Here is a 26,404-nt window from a genome sequence, read left to right on the forward strand (position 1 = left end):
GCATGGGAGTTTGCCCAACCAGTCTACATGTGCTTTGTGGACTTGGAGAAGGCATTGGAGCGTGTCCCTCGGGAAGTCCTGTGGGGAGAGCTCAGAGAGTATGGGGTATCGGACTGTCTTATTGTGGCGGTCCACTCCCTGTATGATCAGTGTCAGAGCTTGGTCCGCATCCGTAAGTCGGACACATTTCCAGTGAGGGTTGGACTCCGCCAAGGCTGTCCTTTGTCACCCATTCTGTTCATAACTTTTATGGACAGAATTTCTAGGCGCAGTCAAGGCGTTGAGGGGTTCTGGTAACCATGCCAGGATTAGGTCTCTGCTTTTTGCAGATGATGTGGTCCTGATGGCTTCATCTGGCCGGGATCTTCAGCTCTCACTGGATCGGTTCGCAGCCGAGTGTGAAGCGACCGGAACGAGAATCAGCACCTCCAAGTCCGAGTCCATGGTTCTCTCCCGGAAAAGGGTGGAATGCCATCTCCGGGTTGGGGAGGAGACCCTGCCCCAAGTGGAGGAGTTCAAGTACCTAGGAGTCTTGTTCACGAGTGGGGGAAGAGTGGATGGTGAGATCGACAGGCGGATCGGTGCGGCGTCTTGAGTAATGCGGACGTTGTATCGATCCGTTGTGGTGAAGAAGGAGCTGAGCCGGAAGGCAAAGCTCTCAATTTACCGGTCGATCTACGTTCCCATCCTCACCTATGGTCATGAGCTTTGGGTCATGACCGAAAGGATAAGATCGCGGGTACAAGCGGCCCAAATGAGTTTGGGTCTCTCCCTTAGAGATAGGGTGAGAAGCTCTGCCATCCGGGAGGAACTCAAAGTAAAGCCGCTGCTCCTCCACATGGAGAGGAGCCAGATGAGGTGGTTCGAGCATCTGGTCAGGATGCCACCCGAACGCCTCCCTAGGGAGGTGTTTAGGGCACGTCCAACCGGTAGGAGGCCACGGGGAAGACCCAGGACACGTTGGGAAGACTATGTCTCCCGGCTGGCCTGGGAACGCCTTGGGATCCCCCGGGAAGAGCTAGACGAAGTGGCTGGGGAGAGGGAAGTCAGGGTTTCCCTGCTTAGGCTGTTGCCCCCGCGACCCGACCTCAGATAAGCGGAAGAAGATGGATGGATGGATGTCTCTCACAGTTGAAGTGTACCTATGATGAAAATGACAGACCTCTCTCATCATTTTAAGCGGGAGAACTTGCACAATTGCTGGCTGACTAAATACTTTATTGCCGCACTGTATATGTTTTATGTAAAGTGTGGCGATAGATGCTTCCATGATGTTGACCTGTCATTTCATACCCACAGCAGTTGCCGTGGCAACAACCTCACGCGGCGCGTGAGAGCTAAATTACACATACTTGATGAAATATTCATACGCAGATAGCTGCCTGTCAAATAAAAAAAACAAAACATGCAGAGCCCTCAGGTCTTCTCCGCTACCCGCGTGTAGCGAGGAGCACTAAATGGAAAAAGTAGTAGTTTTGACGTAAGCGAGGGGCACTGTCTGGTCACACAGATAAAGAGCCAGTGCAGACTCCAGGTCCCCCAGCGCCTCACTAACACAGATTTATGTTTGCTCTCTTTTGTCTCCCCCTGACTACAACCTTTTTTTTTTTACGCTCTCTCCGTCTCCGGCCGTGGAAGTCTGCCCCCGGGCGAAGGAAGCCGCCTCGCAGTCTCTCGTCTGTGAATGACTGAATCATTCTCCCCTTTTTTTTTTGTACCCATTGTACCCACGGAAATTAGATTTCTACCTTTCTATTGTGTACAGTTCGGGAGTCTATAGGATGCTGGCCGTTGCCGTGGTTACCGATGTCAAGAGTAGGGAATTGACCCGAGAGACGCACACAAACACACCTAAAACACACTGTAGAATTGTTTTGTCTCAAGTAGTTTTTTTTATAAATGGCTGTGATGATAATGTCGGAATTCTTGTTAATATTGAAGTGAAGTGAATTATATTTATATAGCGCTTTTCTCTAGTGACTCAAAGCACTTTTACATAGTGAAACCCCATATCTAAGTGTGGAGAGGAAGAGCCGACGGGCCGACGGTGGGGCAGGACACGCTGTAGCCCTGCTCAAGATGGCGGCAAGTAGGCGGAGAATAAGGCGGAACGGAGAGGCGGGGCTTACCGGGAGCGACGCCGCTGTAATCAAATTCAGGTGCGTGGCTCCCACACCGAGAAATTATTAACATTTCTCCTGGAAATGTATAAAAGAGGCGAAGGAGGAGAGAACAGGGAGAAGAAGTTGGGGAGTCCGCAGTGCAAGAGCGACAGGGAGAAGACGGCGATGAGGAAAGCGACCGAAGAGCGAGCAGCAGAGGAGGAGCTGAAAAGCAACCCGGCAAAAGACTTGATTTATTGAAAGAATGAAAGAAGAGTCAAACCTGCTCGAGCAACATGCCCTTCCTGAATGGTCCATGCAACCCGCAAGACGACGGCAGGAGTCCGTCATACTAAGTTACATTTAAACCAGTGTGGGTGGCACTGGGAGCAGGTGGGTAAAGTGCCTTGCCCAAGGACACAATGGCAGTGACTAGGATGGCGGAAGCGGGGATCGAACCTGTAAGCCTCAAGTTGCTGGCACGGCCACTCTACCAACCGAGCTATACCGGATACCGGTAATGGTTTGAATGTTTGATAACACACTTTTGCATTATTAGACAATATTTTAGTCCAGTGGTTCTCAAATGGGGGTACTTGAAGGTATGCAAAGGGGTATGTGAGATTTTTTGAATATTCTAAAAATAGCAACAATTCAAAAATCCTTTATAGATTTATTTATTGAATAATACTTTGACAAAATATGAATGTAAGTTCATAAACTATGAAAAGAAATGCAACAAGGCAATATTCAGTGTTGACAGCTAGATTTTCTCCGGACATGTTCCATAAATATTGATGTTAAAGATTTCTTTTTTTGTGAAGAAATGTTTAGAATGAAGTTGATGAATCCAGATGGATCTCTATTACAATCCCCAAAGAGGGCACTTTAAGTTGATGATTACTTCTATGTGTAGAAATATGTATTTATAATTGAATCACTTGTTTATTTTTCAACAAGTTTTTAGTTATTTTTATATCTTTTTTTCCAAATAGTTCAAGAAAGACCACTACAAATGAGCAATATTTGGCAGTGTTGTACAATTTAATAAATCAGAAACTGATGACATAGTTCTGTATTTTACTTCTTTATCTTTTTTTTTCAAACAAAAATGCTTTGCTCTGATTAGGGCAGAGGTCGGCAACCCGCGGCTCTGGAACCACATGCGGCTCCTTCAAAATTATATGAAAAATGGAAATGAACATATTTTTGGTTCTAATATGGTTTCTGTAGGAGGACAAACATGACACAAACCTCCCTAATTGCTAAAAAGCACACTGTTTATATTAAACATGCTTCACTGATTCGAGTATTTGGCGAGCGCCATTTTGTCCTACTAATTTCCGCGGTCCTTGAACTCACCGCAGTTTGTTTACATGTATAACTTTCTCCGACTCTCTAAGACGTGTTTTATGCCACTTATTTTTCCGTCTCATTTTGTCCACCAAACTTAAAAACTTAAAAGGTGAGTTTTGTTGACGTTATTGACTTGTGTGGAGTGCTAATCAGACATATTTGGTCACTGCAAGCTAATCGATGCTAACATGCTATGTAGGCTAGCTATATGTACATATTGCATTACTATGCCTCATTTGTAGGTATATTTGAGCTCATTTAGTTTCCTCTAAGTCCTTATTATTCAATTGATATCTCATGACACACTATCTGTACGTAATATGGCTTTTAATTTTTTGCGGCTCCATACAGATTTGCTTTTGTATTTTTGGTCCAATATGGCTCTTTCAACATTTTGGGTTGCCGACCCCTGGATTAGGGGGTACTTGAATTAAAAAAATGTTCACAGGGGGTATATCACTGAAAAAAGGTTGAGAACCACTGTTTTAGTTAATATAATTTGCGATTACATGGAATACATTTTTTTTTTTCTCCTTTTCTACCTTGAAGGTAGAAAAGCGCTATACAAGTACAACCCATTTATCATTTATTTATTTAAAATAGAAAGAAGGATTTAGTAAGAAAATTCACAGTACTTTGTTGATAAATATTATTTCCAGGCTTATGAGGGCCAAATAAAATAAAGTGGCAGGCCACATCTGGCCCAAGGGCCTTCAGTTAGACACCTGTGCTCTAACGCTTGCCTCAAAAATGGGTTATAAAAGTGACTGCGGAGCAGAATTTACGCAATATTTACACCTAAAAGTATCCAATATGTATTGTAAGTGTTTTGAATGTAGATTAAAATGATCATAAGTCTTCCTTAAGTAATTAGGGACTTGAGGTACATCCCACATGTGAATGTGTGCAGTGTCTCAGTAAAGTTCCTCGAATCCTGGAAAAAATTGCGCCTCATATATTTTTTCCAGAAAAGGTTAATATAATCACTCAGTTTAATCATTTTAACCTTCCCTGTCTATCTGGCAATTAGTGTTATTTCTTAACCTGCTGACTTGTCTGCATTAGCCATTCAAGGCATTGAAGTCAACAGTGTGACCTTCGTGATAAAAGCATAAAAACATGAGACAATCTCCACTTATCCTCTTGTGCTCCATCCCATTAGATTGTGCTTACAAAGGACACACATCCAGGAAAGAACCAATTCAAGATATATGGTATCGTTAATCCCTGATCTTGATATTGATATCGGATTAAAATGAAACAAGTTGTCATGACGTGGGGGGCGCATCTTGCCGCGGGGTTTGTTCTCCCGGGATGCAAACGGCTTACTCTGGACCAGGCGTAAAGGTAGGAACATTATTTAACTATCTAGACTCCAGAAGTGAAAACAAAAGGGCGCACAAGGCGAAAGTACTACTTAGCGTAGGATACAAAAACTAACACTAAGACAGGACTATGGACAAGAAACAAAACTTGCTAACTGTGGCATGAATAAACACAACTTGGCAAGGTATGAGACAAACAATACAGAGCATGAATCAATGGCTTGAAAAGAGTTATGTGAACAAAGCATTAAAGGGCAGCATGAACTATGGCATGAAAACGAGCAATGTCGCCAGCCCGACTGACTGGCAAGGGCGGTCTAAATAGCCTAATGATTAGAACCAGGTAAGTTTCCCAACCCCAGCGGCAGGTGAAAATTATAAGTCACCATGGCAGCCAAAGCAAACAAGAGTGCATCAAAAAACAGGAACTAATGGAGTTCAAAACAACAGAAAATAACTAAAACATAATCCAGATGTCATGCCTGGTGATCAGTTTTATGTTTGATCATGTTTATGTTTCCTTTTTGGACCGTCGTTTCCCGTTTTGCACTTCCTGGTTTTGTTTGTCTCCATAGTTACGCATTAGTTTCCACCTGGTCCCCAAGTCCCGCCCCTGCCCTCAGTCCCGCACCTGTTTCCATTCATGGGCCTGGGAACGTTGCTTGCTATTGCTGATGCTTACTTACCACGACCACGCACCTACCTTGCCAGGCCAAACCTTCAACCCTTGCCACGCTGACAATTATTTGGACCACGCCACGTAAGATTTTTGCATTTTTGCCTCAGTGCAAGTTTTTGGTTAGTTGTGTATCTTTGATAGTATCTTTTGTTTATTTGTAGTCATGCCCTTGTGCTGTTTTTGTTGGAAGTTTTAGTATAGATTATTTTCTGCCACCGAGCGCGTCCTTTGTTTTGCATTTTTGTATTTAAGTGTATAAATAAATAATCATGTAGTCACATCCACGCCTGACTCGTCCCAAAGAAACCCAAATCCATGTCCCGGCTTGACACCAGACCATCAAACATGACACAAGAATCGATAAAATCTCCAATATAAGCGCTCTGATACCAGCTGGGAGTTCCCACGATTCGATTCAATATCGATTCTTGGGGTCACGATTCGATGATATATCGATTTTTTTTAATCGATTCGATTCGATTCTCGATTCAAAAATGATATTTTTCCGATTCAAAACGATTCTGTATTCATTTAATACATAGATTTCAGCAGGATCTACCACAGTCTGCTGACATGCTAGCAGACTAGTAGATTTAAAAAAAAAAAAAGCTTTTATAATTGTAAAGGACAATGTTTTATCAACTGATTGCAATAATGTAAATTTGTTTTAACTATTAAACGAACCAAAAATATGACTTATTTTATCTTTGTGAAAACATTGGACACAGTGTGTTGTCCAGCTTATGAGATGCCATGCAAGTGTAAGCCACTGTGACACTATTGTTCTTTTTTATTATTTTTATAAATGTCTAATGATAATGTCAGTGAGGGATTTTTAATCACTGCTATGCTGAAATTATAACTAATATTGATACTGTTGTTGATAATATTCATTTTTGTTTCACTACTTTTGGTTTGTTCTGTGTGGTGTTTGTGTCTCCTCTCAATTGCTCTGTTTATTGCAGTTCTGAGTGTTGCTGGGTCAGGTTCGGTTTTGGAATTAGATTGCATTGTTATGGTATTGCTGTGTAGTGGTTTGTTGGATTGATATAAAAAATTAAAAAAATAATAAATAAATAAAAAGAAATTAAAAAAAATGAAAATACAAAAAAATCGATTTTTTTAAGAATGAGAATTCTTAATCGCACAACGTATTTGATTCAATTCGTATTCAAATCGATTTTTCCCCACACCCTTAATATATATATATATATATATATATATATATGTATATCCATCCATCCATTTCTACCACGTATTCCCTTTTTTGGGGTCGCTGGCGCCTAGCTCAGCTACAATCGGGCGGAAGGCGGCCTACACACTGGACAAGTCGTGACCTCATCGCAGGGCCAGCTATATATATATATATATATATATATATATATATATATATATATATATATATACATATATATATATATACCTACTATATATATTACTGTTTAGTGGTTTGTTGGATTGATAGAAAAAATAAATAAATAAAAAGAAATTAAAAAAAATAAAAATACAAAAAAATCGATTTTTTAAGAATGAGAATACTGAATCGCACAACGTATTCGATTCGATTCGTATTTGAATCGATTTTTCCCCACACCCCTAATATATATATATATATATATATATATATATATATATATATATATATATATATATATATATATATATATATATATATCCATTTTCTACCACTTATTCCCTTTTTTGGGGTCGCTGGCGCCTAGCTCAGCTACAATCGGGCGGAAGGCGGCCTACACCCTGGACAAGTCGTCACCTCATCGCAGGGCCAACTATATATATATATATATATATATATATATATATATATATATATATATATATACCTACTATATATATTACTGTTTAGTGGTTTGTTGGATTGATAGAAAAAATAAATAAATAAAAAGAAATTTAAAAAAATAAAAATACAAAAAATCGATTTTTTAAGAATGAGAATTCTGAATCGCACAACGTATTCGATTCGATTCGAATCGATTTTTCCCCACACCCCTAATATATATATATATATATATATATATATATGTATATATATATATATATATATATATATATATATATATATATATATATATATATATATCCATCCATTTTCAACCACTTATTCCCTTTTGGGGTCATATATATATATATATATATCCATACATCCATCCATTTTCAACTGCTTATTCCCTTTTTTGGTGTCGCGGGGGCGCTGGCGCATAGCTCAGCTACAATCGGGCGGAAGGCGGCATACACCCTGGACAAGTCGCCACCTCATCGCAGGGCCAACTATATATATATACCTACTATATATATTACTGTTTAGTGGTTTGTTGGATTGATAAAAAAATTAAAAAATAAAAATAAATTAAAAAAATTAAAATACAAAAAATCGATTTTTTTAAGAATGAGAATTCTGAATCGCACAACGTATTCGATTCGATTCGCATTCGAATCGATTTTTCCCCACACCCCTAATATATCATATATATACCCATCCATTTTCTACCACATATTCCCTTTTTTGGGGTCGCTGGCGCCTAGCTCAGCTACAATCGGGCGGAAGGCGGCGTACACCCTGGACAAGTCGCCACCTCATCGCAGGGCCAACTATATATATATATACCTACCTGGGGATAGGCCCCTCCCACCTCCAAAGACATGCACCTGGGGATAGGTTGATTGGCAACACTAAATGGTCCCTAGTGTGTGAATGTGAGTGTGAATGTTGTCTGTCCCCGCGACCCCAAAAGGGTATAAGCGGTAGAAAATGGATGGATGGATGTTGTCTGTCTATCTGTGTTGGCCCTGCGATGAGGTGGCGACTTGTCTATCCCACCAGATTGCAGCTGGGATAGGCTCCAGCCAGCCCCGCCACCTCGAGAAGGACAAGTGGTAGAAAATGGATGGAGTTATGGAAGAGTTAAGAAGGAAGTCTGTCCTTTTTGCATATGATTGATGAGACTATGGTGTATTTATTTGGTGCGGGTGATATTTGTAGGGACTGTGGTTGGAAGCTCCAGCCATGTGTTAAGTCACTTTAAGTGGGTGCAATGTGAAAGGGAAGCAGACATCCAGAAGCAGCCTTTCCCTAACCACACAAGACATGGTGCAGACATGATGAATGTTCTCGTTCACCACCCTGGCGGCATCCCACCTGGCATGATGACATCAGAGAAGCCCAGCTTCCTGGTGATGGAGACGCCGCGAGTGAACAGAAGCATGTACTCCCGCCTCAGCTGATCGATGTCGCCGTGGAGGAGCTGGAGAGCCACGGCCAGTCCTGAAAAGGAGCAGGCGTTACTTTGACGTCACATGACCTGCAGGTAACAATGCTCTGTAAAAGCCCCAGAAAAACAGCAAGTAGGCGGATAATGACACGGTTTGAGATGAAGACTGTTTTAAAACGTTTTATTATAACTATTTTACCCAAATTATACAATGTGAGAGAATTGTTTAATGGAATCGGATCGAATCGTTCAGTGCCCAAATAGTCACACCCCTAATAAATATTTTATATTTTAAGAGAAATTGTTTGTTTTTGGGGCTTCACGGTGGCTGAGGGGTTAGTGCGTCTGCCTCACAATACGAAGGTCCTGCAGTCCTGGGTTCAAATCCAGGCTCGGGATCTTTCTGTGTGGAGTTTGCATGTTCTCCCCGTGACTGCGTGGGTTCCCTCCGGGTGCTCCGGCTTCTTCCCACTTCCAAAGACATGCACCTGGGGATAGGCCCCTCCCACCTCCAAAGACATGCACCTGGGGATAGGCCCCTCCCACCTCCAAAGACATGCACCTGGGGATAGGCCCCTCTCACCTCCAAAGACATGCACCTGGGGATAGGCCCCTCCCACCTCCAAAGACATGCACCTGGGGATAGGCCCCTCTCCCCTCAAAAGACATTCACCTGGGGATAGGCCCCTCCCACCTCCAAAGACATGCACCTGGGGATAGGCCCCTCCCACCTCCAAAGACATGCACCTGGGGATAGGCCCCTCCCACTTCCAAAGACATGCACCTGGGGATAGGCCCCTCCCACCTCCAAAGACATGCACCTGGGGATAGGCCCCTCCCACCTCCAAAGACATGCACCTGGGGATAGGCCCCTCCCACCTCCAAAGACATGCACCTGGGGATAGGCCCCTCCCACCTCAAAAGACATTCACCTGGGGATAGGCCCCTCCCACCTCCAAAGACATGCACCTGGGGATAGGTTGATTGGCAACACTAAATGGTCCCTAGTGTGTGAATGTTGTCTATCTGTGTTGGCCCTGCGATGAGGTGGCGACTTGTCCAGGGTGTACCCCGCCTTACGCCCGATTGTAGCTGAGATAGGCGCCAGCGCCCCCCGCGACCCCAAAAGGGAAAAAGCGGTAGAAAATGGATGGATGGATGTTTGTTTTTGCCCAAAAAAATAATGCACTGCATTTAGTAAAAACGGCAAAAAACACATCATTTACGTGTTTTACGGAACGTTTTGTTAAGATCCGTACTCCGATCTTCCCGTATTATGGTTTATTGTTGCATTTGTGTTAAAGCTTCACAACAAACAAAGAAACACCGGCTGTGATTCGGTGCTAAAGGCAGCTGCAATACACCGCTTTCCACCAACAGCGTTCTTCTTTGACGTCTCCATTATTAATTGAACAAATTGCAAAAGATTCAGCAACACAGATGTCCAAAATACTGCGTAATTATGCGATGAAAGGAGACGACTTTTAGCCGTGAGTGGTGCTGAGCTAATACGTCCCCTCCAACCAATAACATCACAAACACGTGTCATCATTCCGCCACGTTTTCAACAGGAAACTCAGCGGGAAATTGAAAATTGTAATTTAGTAAACTAAAGCGGCCGTATTGGCATGTGTTGCAATGTTAATATTTCATCATTGATGTATAAACTATCAGACTGCGTGGTCGCTAGTAGTGGCTTTCAGTAGGCCTTTTAAGGGGAACATTATCACAATTTCAAAAGGCTTAAAAACAATAAAAATCAGTTCCCAGTGGCTTGTTCGCTCCATTTTGTCCACTAAAGACGCCGAGATCATCATCCATGCGTTTGTTACGTCTCGTCTCGATTACTGTAACGTATTATTTTCGGGTCTCCCCATGTCTAGCATTAAAATATTACAGTTGGTACAAAATGCGGCTGCTAGACTTTTGACAAGAACAAGAAAGTTTGATCACATTACGCCTGTACTGTATATACCTTTATATACATATATACATACATATATACCTATACTGTATATACCTTAATATACATATATACCTATACTGTATATACCTTTATATACATATATACATACATATATACCTATACTGGCTCACCTGCACTGGCTTCCTGTGCACTTAAGATGTGACTTTAAGGTTTTACTACTTACGTATAAAATACTACACGGTCTAGCTCCATCCTATATTGCCGATTGTATTGTACCATATGTCCCGGCAAGAAATCTGCCTTCAAAAGACTCCGGCTTATTAGTGTTTCCTAGAGCCCAAAAAAAGTCTGCGGGCTATAGAGCGTTTTCTGTTCAGGCTCCAGTACTCTGGAATGCCCTCCCGGTAACAGTTGGAGATGCTACCTCAGTAGAAGCATTTAAGTCTCACCTTAAAACTCATCCGTATACTCTAGCCTTTAAATAGACCTCCTTTTTAGACCAGTTGATCTGCCGCTTCTTTTCTTTCTCCTATATCCCCCCCTCCCTTGTGGAGGGGGTCCGGTCCGATGACCATGGATAAAGTACTGGCTGTCCAGAGTCGAGACCCAGGATGGACCGCTCGCCTGTGTATCGGTTGGGGACATCTCTACGCTGCTGATCCGCCTCCGCTTGAGATGGTTTCCTGTGGACGGGACTCTCGCTGCTGTCTTGGATCCGCTTTGAACTGAACTCTCGCGGCTGTCTTGGAGCCACTATGGATTGAACTTTCACAGTATCATGTTAGACCCGCTCCACATCCATTGCTTTCGGTCCCCTAGAGAGGAGGGGTTGCCCACATCTGAGGTCCTCTCCAAGGTTTCTCATAGTCAGCATTGTCACTGGCGTCCCACTGGATGTGAATTCTCCCTGCCCACTGGGTGTGAGTTTTCCTTGCCCTTTTGTGGGTTCTTCCGAGGATGTTGTAGTCGTAATGATTTGTGCAGTCCTTTGAGACATTTGTGATTTGGGGCTATATAAATAAACATTGATTGATTGATTGATTGATTTCTATCACTCTGTCGTTCTACCCTCATCCTTCCTGTTTAGTCGTTACCATGGTTACTCATCAGTTCACCTGCTGCTCACGGCTCAGCACACCTGCTACAGATAACCGCCGTCCTCTTTTGATTTTTCAGCCTGGGTTCATGATTTGCTTTTCACGCAACGAGTTACGCCTGCAATACTCTCATGTATGTACATTCTCGCTAAGCTTTTCACGCTAGCCATTGTTCATTCCAGTTCTCATGCTGAAGGTTTTGTTTTCTCTTTTGTACCCACGGGTCAGTTTAGTTTGTATTTTGTATCACTTAGTTCTCATACTAGCGTCTTTGGTTTCCTTTTGTTAGCTCCAGTGTTTTGTTTCTTAGATCCTCGTTGTAGAATAAATCTGTTAAAACTTACCTTTGCTGTGTTCAATTTTGACGCATCCTCGAGGGAATCGAACCCGGTACCACGATGCCACACAGGCGTAACACATTTGTCATTTTAAGTTGAACTGCTTTAAAATGTTTGACTATTAATTTTCCATTCATTCACTAAATATCTGGACAATATTTTACTTAAAATGCAGTTCAGACGATATCTGCCATGTAATTATTATTATTTGGGGCGCCATAGCTCGGTTGGTAGAGTAGCCGTGCCAGCAACTCAAAGGGTTGCAGGTTCGATTCCCGCTTCCGCCATCCTAGTCACTGCCGTTGTGTCCTTGGGCAAGACACTTTACCCACCTGCTCCCAGTGCCACCCACACTGCTTTGAACGTAACTTAGATATTGGGTTTCACTATGTAAAGCACTTTGAGTCACTAGAGAAAAGCGCTATATAAATATAATTCACAATTCCCTTCACATTTTAAATATATATTCGGGTGGTTAACATTAACAGGTTAACGCATGTGATAGAATATATATATATATATATATATATATATTTATTTATATACAAACCCTGTTTCCATATGAGTTGGGAAATTGTGTTAGATGTAAATATAAACAGAATACAATGATTTGCAAATCATTTTCAACCCATATTCAGTTGAATATGCTACAAAGACAACATATTTGATGTTCAAACTGATCAACTTTTATTTTTTTGTGCAAATAATCATTAACTTTAGAATTTGATGCCAGCAACACGTGACAAAGAAGTTGGGAAAGGTGGCAATAAATACTGATAAAGTTGAGGAATGCTCATCAAACACTTATTTGGAACATCCCACAGGTGTGCAGGCTAATTGGGAACAGGTGGGTGCCATGATTGGGTATAAAAACAGATTCCCAAAAAATGCTCAGTCTTTCACAAGAAAGGATGGGGCGAGGTACACCCCTTTGTCCACAACTGTGTGAGCAAATAGTCAAACAGTTTAAGAACAACCTTTCTCAAAGTGCAATTGCAAGAAATTTAGGGATTTCAACATCTACGCTCCATAATATCATCAAAAGGTTCAGAGAATCTGGAGAAATCACTCCACGTAAGCCGCATGGCCGGAAACCAACATTGAATGACCGTGACCTTCGATCCCTCAGACGGCACTGTATCAAAAACCGACATCAATCTCTAAAGGATATCACCACATGGGCTCAGGAACACTTCAGAAAATCACTTTATTTCTTCCTTTCTTAGTTTATTTCGAACATGAACATTTACAATACAACACCACTGTCACTAAATACAGTTGGTCGCTACATCTGTAAGTGCAAGTTAAAGCTCTACTATGCAAAGCGAAAGCCATTTATCAACAACATCCAGAAACGCCGCCGGCTTCACTGGGCCTGAAATCATCTAAGATGGACTGATGCAAAGTGGAAAAGTGTTCTGTTGTCTGACGAGTCCACATTTCAAATTGTTTTTGGAAATATTCGACATGGTGTCCTCCGGACCAAAGGGGAAGCGAACCATCCAGACTGTTATCGACGCAAAGTTCAAAAGCCAGCATGTGTGATGGTATGGGGGTGTATTAGTGCCCAACGCATGGGTAACTTACACATCTGTGAAGGCACCATTAATGCTGAAAGGTACAAACAGGTTCTGGAACAACATATGCTGACATCTAAGCCTCGTCTTTTTCATGGACGCCCCTGCTTATTTCAGCAAGACAATGCCAAGCCACATTCAGCACGTGTTACAACAGCGTGGCTTCGTAAAAAAAGTGTGCGGGTACTTTACTGGCCCGCCTGCAGTCCAGACCTGTCTCCCATGGAAAATGTGTGGCACATTATGAGGCGTAAAATACGACAGCGGAGACCCCGGACTGTTGAAGGACTGAAGCTCTACATAAAACAAGAATGGGAAAGAATTCCACTTTCAAAGCTTCAACAATTAGTTTCCTCAGTTCCCAAACGTTTATTGGGTGTTGTTGAAAGAAAAGGTGATGTAACACAGTGGTGAACATGCCCTTTCCCAACTACTTCGGCACGTGTTGCAGCCGTGAAATTCTAAGTTAATTATTATTTGCAAAAAAAAAAAAATAAAGTTTATGAGTTCGAACATGAAATATCTTGTCTTTGTAGTGCATTCAACTGAATATTGTCAGGTTCGTTCCTGACAGTTTGATTGGATTTTAGTCTTTGTTTCCTTCTGTGTGTGTGTAGTATTTCCTGTCAGCGCTCTTATTTTGTCTGTTTCCTGTGTTTCTCCCTGAGCGCTGTAACCCCTCAGGTGTGGGTGATTGGCACCTGGCCACACCTGGTGTCAATCAGCCCGTTCCTATATTAACCTGCCTTCCCATCCAGTCTGGGCCGGATTATTATTGTCGCTCCTGTCGTATATACCTGCCTCCTCCTCTGCATCTTGGGGTTCGTCACAAACTAATGATTTGCTAATCATTGTATTCTGTTTATATTTACATCTAACACAATTTAACCTGCCTTCCCATCCAGTCTGGGCCGGATTATTATTGTCGCTCCTGTCGTGTCATTGCAGCGTAGCGCTAAGCTATAATTTGTATCTGTTTGTAGCTCACTTTCTTTTGTTCCCCGCTTCCGTTTTGTTTTCATTCTAAAAGTAACGACTTCTGTTTTCCTGCTCGCTACCCGCTAGCTTCCACGCCTGGCCCTTTTGTTTTTGCTAGCTTCCATGCTAAGCTCCTTTGGTTTTCTAGCTCCCATGCTAGCTCTTTTAGTTTTGTTACCCGCCTCGTGTGCGCCTTTTGTTGTACCCCTTTTGTTCTTGTTCTAGTATTTTAATTAAAACATGTTTATGTTACGGTTCAGACTCCTGCCAGCGCCGCTCGTCTGTTTGTGCCCACCTCTGGACACGCCCATGGGCGCGCACAACCCGCCCTGCAGCAACCGTCAGCTGCAATCAATCAACAGAAATCTTCACACTTGACGGTAATGACGGAGCTGCCTTCATAAACCTGGACAACCTACCATCACTCGCCCGATTATAGTCTCCTGTTCGAGTACAGTAAGCCACGTCCTTCATGTTATCCTTCTCTCGCTGTGTTTGCCCATCCGTGTTTTCTTCTGTCGTCCCGGCAGTACCCTCCGTCGTCTTTAAGGTGAGCTGTACGTCTCACCTTTTTCCCTGGATCCCCCTCTGGAGTCTGTTGGCCTCCCTAAATCCTTGACTCCCACCCGCTTGGACACGGATCTTGCCTCCTCGCTCCTGCCCTACGGACTTCCGGGTTGCTTCGCTCTTGTCAACACTTTGGTTACACACACCTCAGCTAATCCCACACATAACCTCACACCACATACACTTTTGGATCTTGTCCACACTCCATTTCCTTAGTTTATTTTCTATTGTTTGATGAGGCGAAATTAGTTTCCTCCGCCGTGTGGCGGGTCTCTCCCTTAGAGATAGGGTGAGAAGCTCTGCCATCCGGGAGGAACTCAAAGTAAAGCCGCTGCTCCTCCACATGGAGAGGAGCCAGATGAGGTGGTTCGGGCATCTGGTCAGGATCATCAATCAATCAATGTTTACTTATATAGCCCTAAATCACTAGTGTCTCAAAGGGCTGCACAAACCACCACGACATCCTCGGTAGGCCCACATAAGGGCAAGGAAAACTCACACCCAGTGGGACGTCGGTGACAATAATGACTATGAGAACCTTGGAGAGGAGGAAAGCAATGGATGTCGAGCGGGTCTAACATGATACTGTGAAAGTTCAATCCATAATGGATCCAACACAGTCGCGAGAGTCCAGTCCAAAGCGGATCCAACACAGCAGCGAGAGTCCCGTTCACAGCGGAGCCAGCAGGAAACCATCCCAAGCGGAGGCGGATCAGCAGCGCAGAGATGTCCCCAGCCGATACACAGGCAAGCAGTACATGGCCACCGGATCGGACCGGACCCCCTCCACAAGGGAGAGTGGGAAATAGAAGAAAAAGAAAAGAAACCCAGACTTCCCTCTCCCTAGGGAGGTGTTTAGGGCACGTCCAACCGGTAGGAGGCCACGGGGAAGACCCAGGACACGTTGGGATAACTATGTCTCCCGGCTGGCCTGGGAACGCCTCGGGATCCCCCGGGAAGAGCTAGCTGGGGAGAGGGAAGTCTGGGTTTGCCTGCTTAGGCTGCTGCCCCCGCAACCCGACCTCGGATAAGCGGAAAAAGATGGATGGATGGATGTTTGATTAGCATATATACATGTATGGTTAATATATATATATTAATTAATCTTTGGACACTACTTGCCACCTGGTGTTCGTCTACCGTCATCTCCCCACTTAGTAAACATAACAGTTTACTTGCCTCCTTCTCTGCATCTTGGGGTTCGTCACAAACTAACTCTGACAAATATGGGTTGCAAATCATTGTATTCGGTTTATATTTACATCTAACACAATTCCCCAACTCATATGGAAGCGGGGTTTGCCACTGCGGGTACAAAATGAGGCAAGCACACTCCATTGCTATTCAGGTTGCTTTTATGTAAATGCAGCTGACATGAAAAAAAATAAAAAAAAACGTCCTCCACCTCCCGGCCTCGGCCCACCTGGCCTGCCTCCTCTCCTCGACAAAAGAGTTGAGCTGTCACACTGCTGGCGCCTACGCTCCCGCGGAGGTGAGGGCTGCATGAACGACCTGCACCGCCTGACTCATGCAGCTGGCGCAAACAACTCTTACGAAACCCCCTCCAACGTGCCGGAAGACGCCATATCTTCTCTTCACCTTCCAGCAGCCGCCGTCTATTCTCAAATGCTAATTGGCTGCTAATAAGAGCGACGCAAAGAAGACTGTTGCAGCACAACACTTATCTCACACCATCGCACCCTTTTTCATTTGCGCCCTGACGCTAAGTGGAATAACTCCAGCTGCTTTAATTACGCGGGGAGTTCTGCCTGGTCCAGGCTGGGAGGAATTTGGGAAGCAATTAAGGATCCCTCTCGAAATTGAGCGCTGGAAGATGTCGGCATTCCAATTAAGGTGTGAAAAAATCTGTTTTACTGTGGCGTGAACATTTGTTGGTCATAAGAACTTAAGGTGTGGGGTTTTTCATTCCTTTTGATACAATACCAAAATTGAAGGTGTGCGTATTGATACGATTGATAGGCCAAAACTAAGGTGCTAATACAGGGTTTCCCACACATTCATTTATTTGGGGGGACGGCATGGCGCAGTGGGAGAGTGGCCGCGCGCAACCCGAGGGTCCCTGGTTCAATCCCCACCTAGTACCAACCTCGTCACATCCGTTGTGTCCTTGAGCAAGACACTTCACCCTTGCTCCTGATGGGTGCTGGTTGGCGCCTTGCATGGCAGCTCCCTCCATCAGTGTGTGAATGTGTGTGTGAATGTGGAAGTAGTGTCAAAGCGCTATACAAGTACACCCATTTATCATTTATTTGTGGCGGCCCGCCACAAATAAATGATAAAAATAAATATTATCTTTTTTTTTTCCCGCCTTTTGACTCGCTTGACCGCTCATAAAAGCAATGGGACTCTGTCTGTGAATAGAGCTTGTAGTTACATATTATATAAATATGTAAATATTATATAAATATGTATATAAATATGTACATAAAGTGTTGTAATTATATTCCAACTCCGCGTTCTTCTTGGTCATCGCCGCCGCCGCTATCCCTCCACCCCCCCTCACACCCCCGCCGCCCGACCAGACCACCACAAATAGATGCCTGACCTGTGGGAAACACTGTAATAGATGTTTTTATTTCCTGTCGTTTGGACCAGAGGTCGCCAACCACTCCTATAGCAGGTACCAGAAGGTACCGATTGGTACCGGGAAACAGAATAATTTTTAATTATTTTTATATATATATATATTTTTTTTTTTAATTAAATCGATATAAAAAACAAAAGATACACTTACAATTATTGCACCAACCCAAAAATCCTCCCTTTTTCATGAAAACATTTTTTATAAAAAAAATAAATAAAAAAATCCCGCCACCGCCAAGTCGTGAGACAAATTATCAAGCGTTGACCGGTCCGCAGCTACAAAAAGGTTGGGGACCACTGGTTTGGACTATCGTAATACCAAGCTAACTGGCTTCCAAAAAAAAGAATGCCAAAAGTCTACAATTAAGAGGGCGGGAGCACATTACACCAGTTTTAAAGTTGCTTTTGTCCACTTGCCCACGATACAGTAAGTTTAATGATGCGGACACATTTGTTACTTGGTTGTAAAGGGTCTGCTATTTATACACATGCATTTTTCTTTTCTACTAAATTTGCTATATTTAAAAAATATACATAAAAATAACTTTTTATATCGTCATCATGGGGTATTGTGTGTAGAATTTTGAGGACAAAAATGATTTTCATTCCATTTTGGAATCAATGCTGTAACATAATGTGTGGGAAAAGTGAAGCACTGTGAATACTGTCTTTAAGTTGAAGTGGAGTGGTAATTTTTTTGGGCGACACCTACTGGCCACAATTATTCATGAAGTTAAGCCCACAATACAGTAAATTGGATGATGCGGACACGTTTGTTACTATATGTGTTTGTATAGACCAGGGGTGCCCACACCTTTTCTGCAGGCGAGCTACTTTTCAATTGACCAACTGGAGGGGATCTACCTCATTTATATATATCATTTATATTTATTTATTTATGAAAGAGACATTTTTGTAAACAAGTTAAATGTGTTTAATGATAATACAAGCATGTGTAACACATATAGATGTCTTTCTTTCACGAAGACAAGAATATAAGTTGGTGTATTACCTGATTCTGATGACTTGCATTGATTGGAATCAGACAGTAATGATGATAACGCCCACATTTTCAAATGGAGGAGAAAAAAAGTTGTCCTTTCTGTACAATACCACATGAAAGTGGTTGGTTTTTGGCATCTAATTCATCCAGCTTCCATACACTTTACAAGAAAAACATTGGCGGCAAATTCCGTAGCTTGCTTGATTGACATTCACGGCACCCGAGGGTCTTGTGAGATGACGCTGGCTGCTGCCAGTTCATTATTATGAAAAAATGACAGAGAGGAAGGCGAGAAACACTTTTTATTTCAACAGACTTTCGCGCCGTCCCTTCCGTCAAAACTCTAAAGGCCGACTGCACATTTCCTATCTTCACAATAAAAGCCCTGCTTCATGCTGCCTGCGCTAACAAAATAAGAGTCTCGGAACGCAGGCGTGCACAAGTGATGTGCACGCCAGCTTTCTGAGGGATCGCTTGTGCACGCCAGTTTTCCGAGACTCTGTATTTAGTTAGCGCAGGCAGCATGAAGCAGGGCTTTTATTGTGAAGATAGGAAATGTGCAGTCGGCCTTTAGAGTTTTGACGCAAGAGTCTGTTGAAATAAAAAGTGTTTCTCGCCTTCCTCTCGGTCATATTTTCATAATAATGATCTTGCAGCAGCCAGCGTCATCTCACAAGACCCTCCGGTACCGTGAATGTCATTTAAGTGACGTCTTGGTGAAGATTGATAATTTTTAGGTCTATTTTTTTTAAAAGCCTGTCTGGAGATCGACTGACACACCCCCCGCGGTCAACTGGTAGCTCGCGATCGACGTAATGGGCACCCCTGATATAGACAAATAGACAAATCTTCATTCTGATTCAAGCACCCCTGACACACCTTATGAAATCACCAGTTTGGAGGATGTTGAAGATTATACAAGAATCTGCTCCTTTTTTTCCCACAAAACACAAATATAACTGCTGCATGCCATCAAAGCGTTCGAGAGTTGGCCGTTGATGAATTGCCATTGTGGACGTCTTGCAAAAGTAATTACTGGTCCTCTTAGGGAAGAAGGGGGGAAAAAAAGAAAAAAAAAAAGACGCTGACTAAGTCGGATTGGCGAGTCCAACTTTAACGCGCCCTGGTCTCTGAGGCTCCGTCACAGGAAAGTGCACAGAAATGTTTGCAGGCAGCGAAACAAAGCTATTCATTTCTCTTTTTTTTTTCCTCTCTTCTTTTTGACGTCTCCGGCCGACCCGTTGCTACGGGAAACTGCTGACGCGGTCGTTCGCCGCCGTGCGTGTGCGACTATTTATATAAACTCTGCCTTTTGCAACTGCTGTTGGCTTCCTGTAGAGACGACCATGTGAGGCTTATTTTAATTGCTTCCACCTCCCTGAAAAAGGAGAAGTCCATGCCCACAAAAGGCGGTGACTCAAACTACAGCGGACGTGCCGCCAGACTGATGATGCAACAGGACTACGGTACTTTATATGCACCTTTCAGGACCTTGGCCACCCTCTGAGGCTTATGATCGCTCACCTGTGTTGGATCCAGACAGGTTGTACCTGGAGTTTGCCTTCTTGATGATGTTCTCATGGATCTGGTGCCACTCGCTCTCTGTGTTGCATCTGAGACAACAGACAGAGGAACACAATCAAAAGAGTTCGGTTTTGTCTGCCGAAAAAAATGAAATAAACCAAAACAAATTACAATGTATACATGCAGAGAAAACCATAATCAAAAACTAATTATAAAATGATTAAAAAGGTATTAATAAAAATGTTGGTTAAATAATAACACAGTAAAAATTAAATAATTAAAAACATAATAATTTAACAATAATTTACGAAATTTATGAAATAAATGTTGTTTATTTTGGTTAAACCCACTAAAATGTAACAGAAGAAAATATAAAAACAAATACAGCATATAATACAAAATATAATATACATATTATATTCTGTAAAATAATATAAAAAAATATATATAAAGAACATATATGTTAGGGTCTTAACGTAATTAAAGGTAAATAAAAAAATGAACAAAAAACAAAAAAAACTACAAAAAATATATACAAAAAAGATTAATCCAAATATAAAATGATTTAAAAAGATATAATAACAAAAAGGTTGGTTGAATAATAAAACAGTACAAATAAAATATACAATTAAAACATTAAATTAACAATTATTTATTAAATTAATCCAATAAATTCTGTTTGTTTTTGTATGCATTTTGGTTGATATAACACTAAACCTACTAAAATGTAACAGAATTAAAAAAAAAAAATGCAGTATATAACACAATATATATATATATATATATATATATATATATATATATATATATATATATATATTTATTTAATAATATTTAAAAAAATACTAATAGGAAAATATATATTAGGGTCTCAACGTGAGTGGTGGTGAATAAAAAAAATAAGAAAACAAACAAAAAAATTACAATAAATATGTAGAAAAAACAATCAAAATATAAAATTATTTAAAAAAAATATAAAAACAAAAAGGTTGCTTGAATAATAAAACAGTAAAAATAAAATGTAAAATCAAAAATATTTTAAATTAATTATTTACAAAATTATTAAAATACATTTTGTTTGTTTTGGTATTTATTTTGGTTAATATATAACTATTTGAAAGTAACAGATAAAAATAGAAAAACAATTGCAGTATATATAACAAATATTATATATATGTATATATATATATATATATATATATATATATATATATATATAAACACATATACACATACATATATATATCCATATGTATATATATATATATATATATATATATATATATATATACACATATATATATTTACACACACACATACATATATATAAATATATATATATATATACACACACAAACACACACACACACATATATATATGTATATATATATATATATATATAGGGGCTTCACGGTGGCAGAGGGGTTAGTGCGTCTGCCTCACAATACGAAGGTCCTGCAGTCCTGGGTTCAAATCCAGGCTCGGGATCTTTCTGTGTGGAGTTTGCATGTTCTCCCCGTGAATGCGTGGGTTCCCTCCGGGTACTCCGGCTTCCTCCCACCTCCAAAGACATGCACCTGGGGATAGGTTGATTGGCAACACTAAATTGGCCCTAGTGTGTGAATGTTGTCTGTCTATCTGTGTTGGCCCTGTGACGAGGTGGCGACTTGTCCAGGGTGTACCCCGCCTTCCGCCCGATTGTAGCTGAGATAGGCGCCAGCGCCCCCCGCGACCCCGAAAGGGAATAAGCGGTAGAAAATGGATGGATGGATGGATGGATATATATATATATATATATATATATACATATATATATATATATACACATATATATATATATATACATATATATATACATATATATATATACATATATATATATACATATATATATATATATATATATATATATATGTATATATACATATACAAACTCAAATGTATGACGACAAACAAAAAAAACAGAAAATTAAAAAAGCAGTGTAAAAGTGCAGACCTCCGCCAGGCTCTATCTCCTAATTTTAAAGAATCCATTGAAAAATCCTGACTCAAGATGGTGATCCGGATCAGCCTCAAAATCTAATGACTTGTTTTTTTGTACAGTTTTTGTGACATTTTTTGAAAGTTTAATCAAAATCCACCCGTGAGTTACGTTGCTAACTATCAAACACACGCCAGCGGAGGGAATTAAGGAACGTATAAATAAAATTGTAATGTTTAATGTTTAATTTTCCTTGTCTCTTGCTTCCAAATAAGCAGCGAGAGGTTTCGCTTTTGCATCAGTGTTAGCGTTTGTTCTGTAGCGAAATGAAACAAACGGAGTAAAGGCTTGAGTTAGCCATCCGCTCTCTTTGTGTCTGTGGGTGGAGGCGGGGCCACTAGACATAGACAAACACAGAAGTTGAGCATCACAATGTACACGTAACATGTAACGTAGTAGAACTACCCCCAAAAACCGAATCACTTGTCCCTCATCCGATTCCTGCCACTTCTTGAAAGTTTCACTTTTTGAGTTGCGCCGCCGACTAACCGAAGAACAGATGCCGGCGACGACGTGACAAGCTGGCGGCGGTAAACATCGACTCCCTATCAGCCGTGACAGCTGCCGCCTGCCTGTTCGCGGGCACTTACGCGAAAACCTTGAGCAGGTGGTCGTCCTTGGAGTCGGCCGTGAGCAGATCGGCGATGCTGACGACGGCGCAGCCGAACGGCCGGCGGTATTGAACGCTACACTGGTTCTTCTTCTCTCCGGCACCCATTCTCCCTGCGCACAAAACCACAACATTCTCAGCCACCGTGCTTCTTTAAAGAAAGAGCGACGGCTCTACCTATTCTGATGACGTGCACCACGATGTAGACGTCTTTCCGCAGGTCGCTGCTTCCCAGATCCTGGAAGAGGTACAAGATTTTAGCAACACTTTTTATTTTTGTTTTTATCAACACTCACCACAAACAGCGTGCACTGTCTCTCCGTCTTCTCCGGCGACTTGGGCAAGCCGCTCTTATTCAGCCGGACAAAAAACCTTTCACTGGAGGTAGGAAAGAGTGACGCACAGATTGTCAGGTTCAAACACTGATGACATCTATGAATCAGACAAGAAGCAAGGAATCATGCAGAGACAGAGTTCAATAGAGCTCATGAGGAGACACGTGTTTTGCCTGTAGTCTAATTTCAGATCCAAACTACGTTCTAAAAAAATCAAGCCCGCGTGCCTCCTCTATTTATTAGGAAAGTCCCTTTTACATCACTGTCGCTAAGGTAAAGGGGGTAAACCCGACAACTCCACTTAGACACAATATATCATGGATGTCAAACTCTAGCCCGCGGGCCAAATTTGGCCCGCCATGTAATTTATTTTGGCCCTTGAGACAATATTAAATGAACACTAGAGCTGGCCCGCCGGTATTATACAGCGGCGGTGCATTCACCGCTAATTCTAATACTTGCCAACCCTCACGATTTTCCCAAGAGACTCACGAATTTCAGTGCCCCACCCCCAAAGAAATCTACTGAGGCAACCATTCTCTTGAATTTCTCCCGATTTCCACTCGGACAACAATATCGGCGGCATGTTTTAAAGGTACTGCTTTTAGCGTCCTCTACAACCTGTCGTCATGTCCGCTTTTCCGCCATACAATCAGCGTGCCGTCCCAGTCACGTAATATATGCGGATTCTACACACACACAAGTGAATGCAAGGCATACTTGGTCAACAGCCATACAGGTCACACTGAGGGTGGCCGTACAAACAACTTTAACACTGTTACAAATATGCACCACACTGTGAAACCACACCAAACAAAAATGACAAACACATTTCGGGAGAACATCCGCACTGTAGCACAACATCAACACGACAGAACAAATACCCAGAACCCCTTGCAGCACTAACTCTTTCGGGACGCTACAATATACACCCCCGCTACCAACAAAACTCGATTTGCATGTCACTATAAAGTTATATAAGCCATGCTTGTTCAATATTCAATGCAAAACTTGTTTGGGTCTCTATTAAAAGGTTAAGTTGTTCAACTTTGGCCCGCGGCTTTGTTCAGTTTAGAATTTTGGCCCACTCTGTATTTGAGTTTGACACCCCTGAAACATATGATTATAAAAATGCAAATATGTTGACACTTGGTGCTATTGCCCACTCTCTGCTTTTTCTGGTCCCAGATCCCAATGTTTGGTCTTGGCAGTCAGCAGGAGGCCGAGTCTGGACACAACACTTATAAAAACAACTGGCAATCTTTTGGATTACCAGCTTGCATAGATACAAAAATACCACTTCAGCACAATTGACAATAGTTTATACCAACAACCCTTAAGCATAAAGTTATGATGATAATATATACATAATCATTCTAACATTTCCCTCCTGTTTATCACATAACTTCCCCAGAATCTTCTTATCCCCAATAACTTCTTCTTGCGATTTTCAGTTAATAGTTAATTTTTTTAGGGCCAAGTTATGAAAGATTGTCTCGCACGGGGCTCCCCGTGGATTGCGAGGCCATATTTGATGTTTTGACCGTCGCAGTCCATTCCCCTGGCCTCAAATCACCACCAAAATTGAGTCCAAAAGCGGAAAGGACGACCGCGACCCCTCTCAAGCCGGCCTGCTGGGCCTCTCCCGCTCCCTCTCTCTGGCTAATCCAGTTAGGTGACTTTCACAGTGGCCATGATAAGCAGACGGGAACCCTTGTAATGCACCAGCGGCTGACAATGAGCACGAGTTGCTGACACGGCGATTGTAGTCCGAGCGACTCGTTCAAGGACACACAAAGCGTCCTCAGAACTTTTGGCTGTGTGTGGAGTTCAACAGCTACGATGGCCCCGCCAGTCAGATTAGCTTGGATGCAATGGGTTGTATACCGTATTTTTCAAGCTTATTTTTCCAATGCTTAATAAAAAAATCCACACATAGTTGACTCAATCTGTGTGCTTCTTTTTTTTTTTTACCGCAAAATGAACTACCATGGGGCCAAAGAAAGTTGCGAGTGCCAGCACTTTCACAAAGAAGGTGAGAAACACGATAGAATTAAAGAAATAACTAAAATTAAGAAGGTGGCATCTGCCTGGCTCTCCCTTTCCCTCATCCGCCTCCTCTTATCGCCAACTTCGCCAACAAGAATCATAAATGAAAGTAAAGGTAAAGTTAAATGTTTGTTTATTTTTCTGCATGTAAAACTATATATTTTTTAAATATATTTTCACTGATGCAGATTAATCACGCGCATTTTTCCAATGCTTAATAAACAATCCCACACACAGTTGACTCAATATGTGTGCTTTTTTTTTTTACTGCAAAATGAACCACTAAGGGGCCAAAGAAAGTTGCGAGTGCCAGCACTTTGATAAAGAAGGTGAGAAACACCATAGAATTCACGAAAGAACTCAACGGGATAAAAACTGTATTTTTCCGACTATAAGGTGGACTTAAAATCCTTTTATTTTCCCAAATCTCGACAGTGCGCCTTATAACCCGTACGCCTAATGCACGGAATAATTTTGGTCTCAAAGCAATTTTATTTGGTACATGGTGAAATGATAAGTTTGACCAGTAGATGGAAGTCACACATAAGATATATGTGTAGACTGCAATATGACTCAAGTCAACAACACCAACATGTTATATGTTCCATTGAAAATACAGAACATTACACACGGTAGACTGCAATATGACTCGAGTAAACAACACCAGAATGTTATATATACTGTATTTTCCGGACTATAAGGTGGACTTAAAATCATTTTATTTCCTCAAATCTCAACAGTGAGTCTTATAACACGGTGCGCCAAACGTACACAATAATTTTGCTTTTGAAGCAATTTTATTTGGTACATGGTGAAATGATAAGTTTGAACAGTAGATGGCAGTCACACAAAAGAGATATGTGTAGACTGCAATACTGTACGACTCAAGTCAACAACACCAACATGTTATATGTTCCATTGAAAATACAGAACATTACACACGGTAGACTGCAATATGACTCGAGTAAACAACACCAGAATGTTATATATACCGTATTTTTCGGACTATAAGGTGGACTTAAAATCCTTTTATTTTTTTCAAATCTCTACAGTGCGCCTTATAA

At 41.7% G+C, this 26,404-nt stretch overlaps 1 protein-coding gene across 5 annotated transcripts in view; it reads right to left on the minus strand.

Annotated features, from left to right (window-relative positions):
* Positions 1-26,404, minus strand: part of dock4b (dedicator of cytokinesis 4b) — a 334,184-nt gene that overhangs the window by 169,764 nt on the left and 138,016 nt on the right. For all 5 annotated transcript variants that reach the window (XM_061914568.1, XM_061914566.1, XM_061914565.1 and 2 more), the window contains 5 exons: positions 23,253-23,334; positions 23,134-23,194; positions 22,937-23,069; positions 20,305-20,393; positions 8,617-8,742 (listed from right to left, as the gene is read on the minus strand). In XM_061914568.1, coding sequence (XP_061770552.1) covers positions 8,617-8,742; positions 20,305-20,393; positions 22,937-23,069; positions 23,134-23,194; positions 23,253-23,334 — 491 coding nt within the window. The remainder of the gene's footprint in view (positions 1-8,616; positions 8,743-20,304; positions 20,394-22,936; positions 23,070-23,133; positions 23,195-23,252; positions 23,335-26,404) is intronic.

Source organism: Nerophis ophidion, linkage group LG10 (genome assembly GCF_033978795.1).
Source record: "Nerophis ophidion isolate RoL-2023_Sa linkage group LG10, RoL_Noph_v1.0, whole genome shotgun sequence".
NCBI classification, from domain to species: domain Eukaryota; kingdom Metazoa; phylum Chordata; class Actinopteri; order Syngnathiformes; family Syngnathidae; genus Nerophis; species Nerophis ophidion.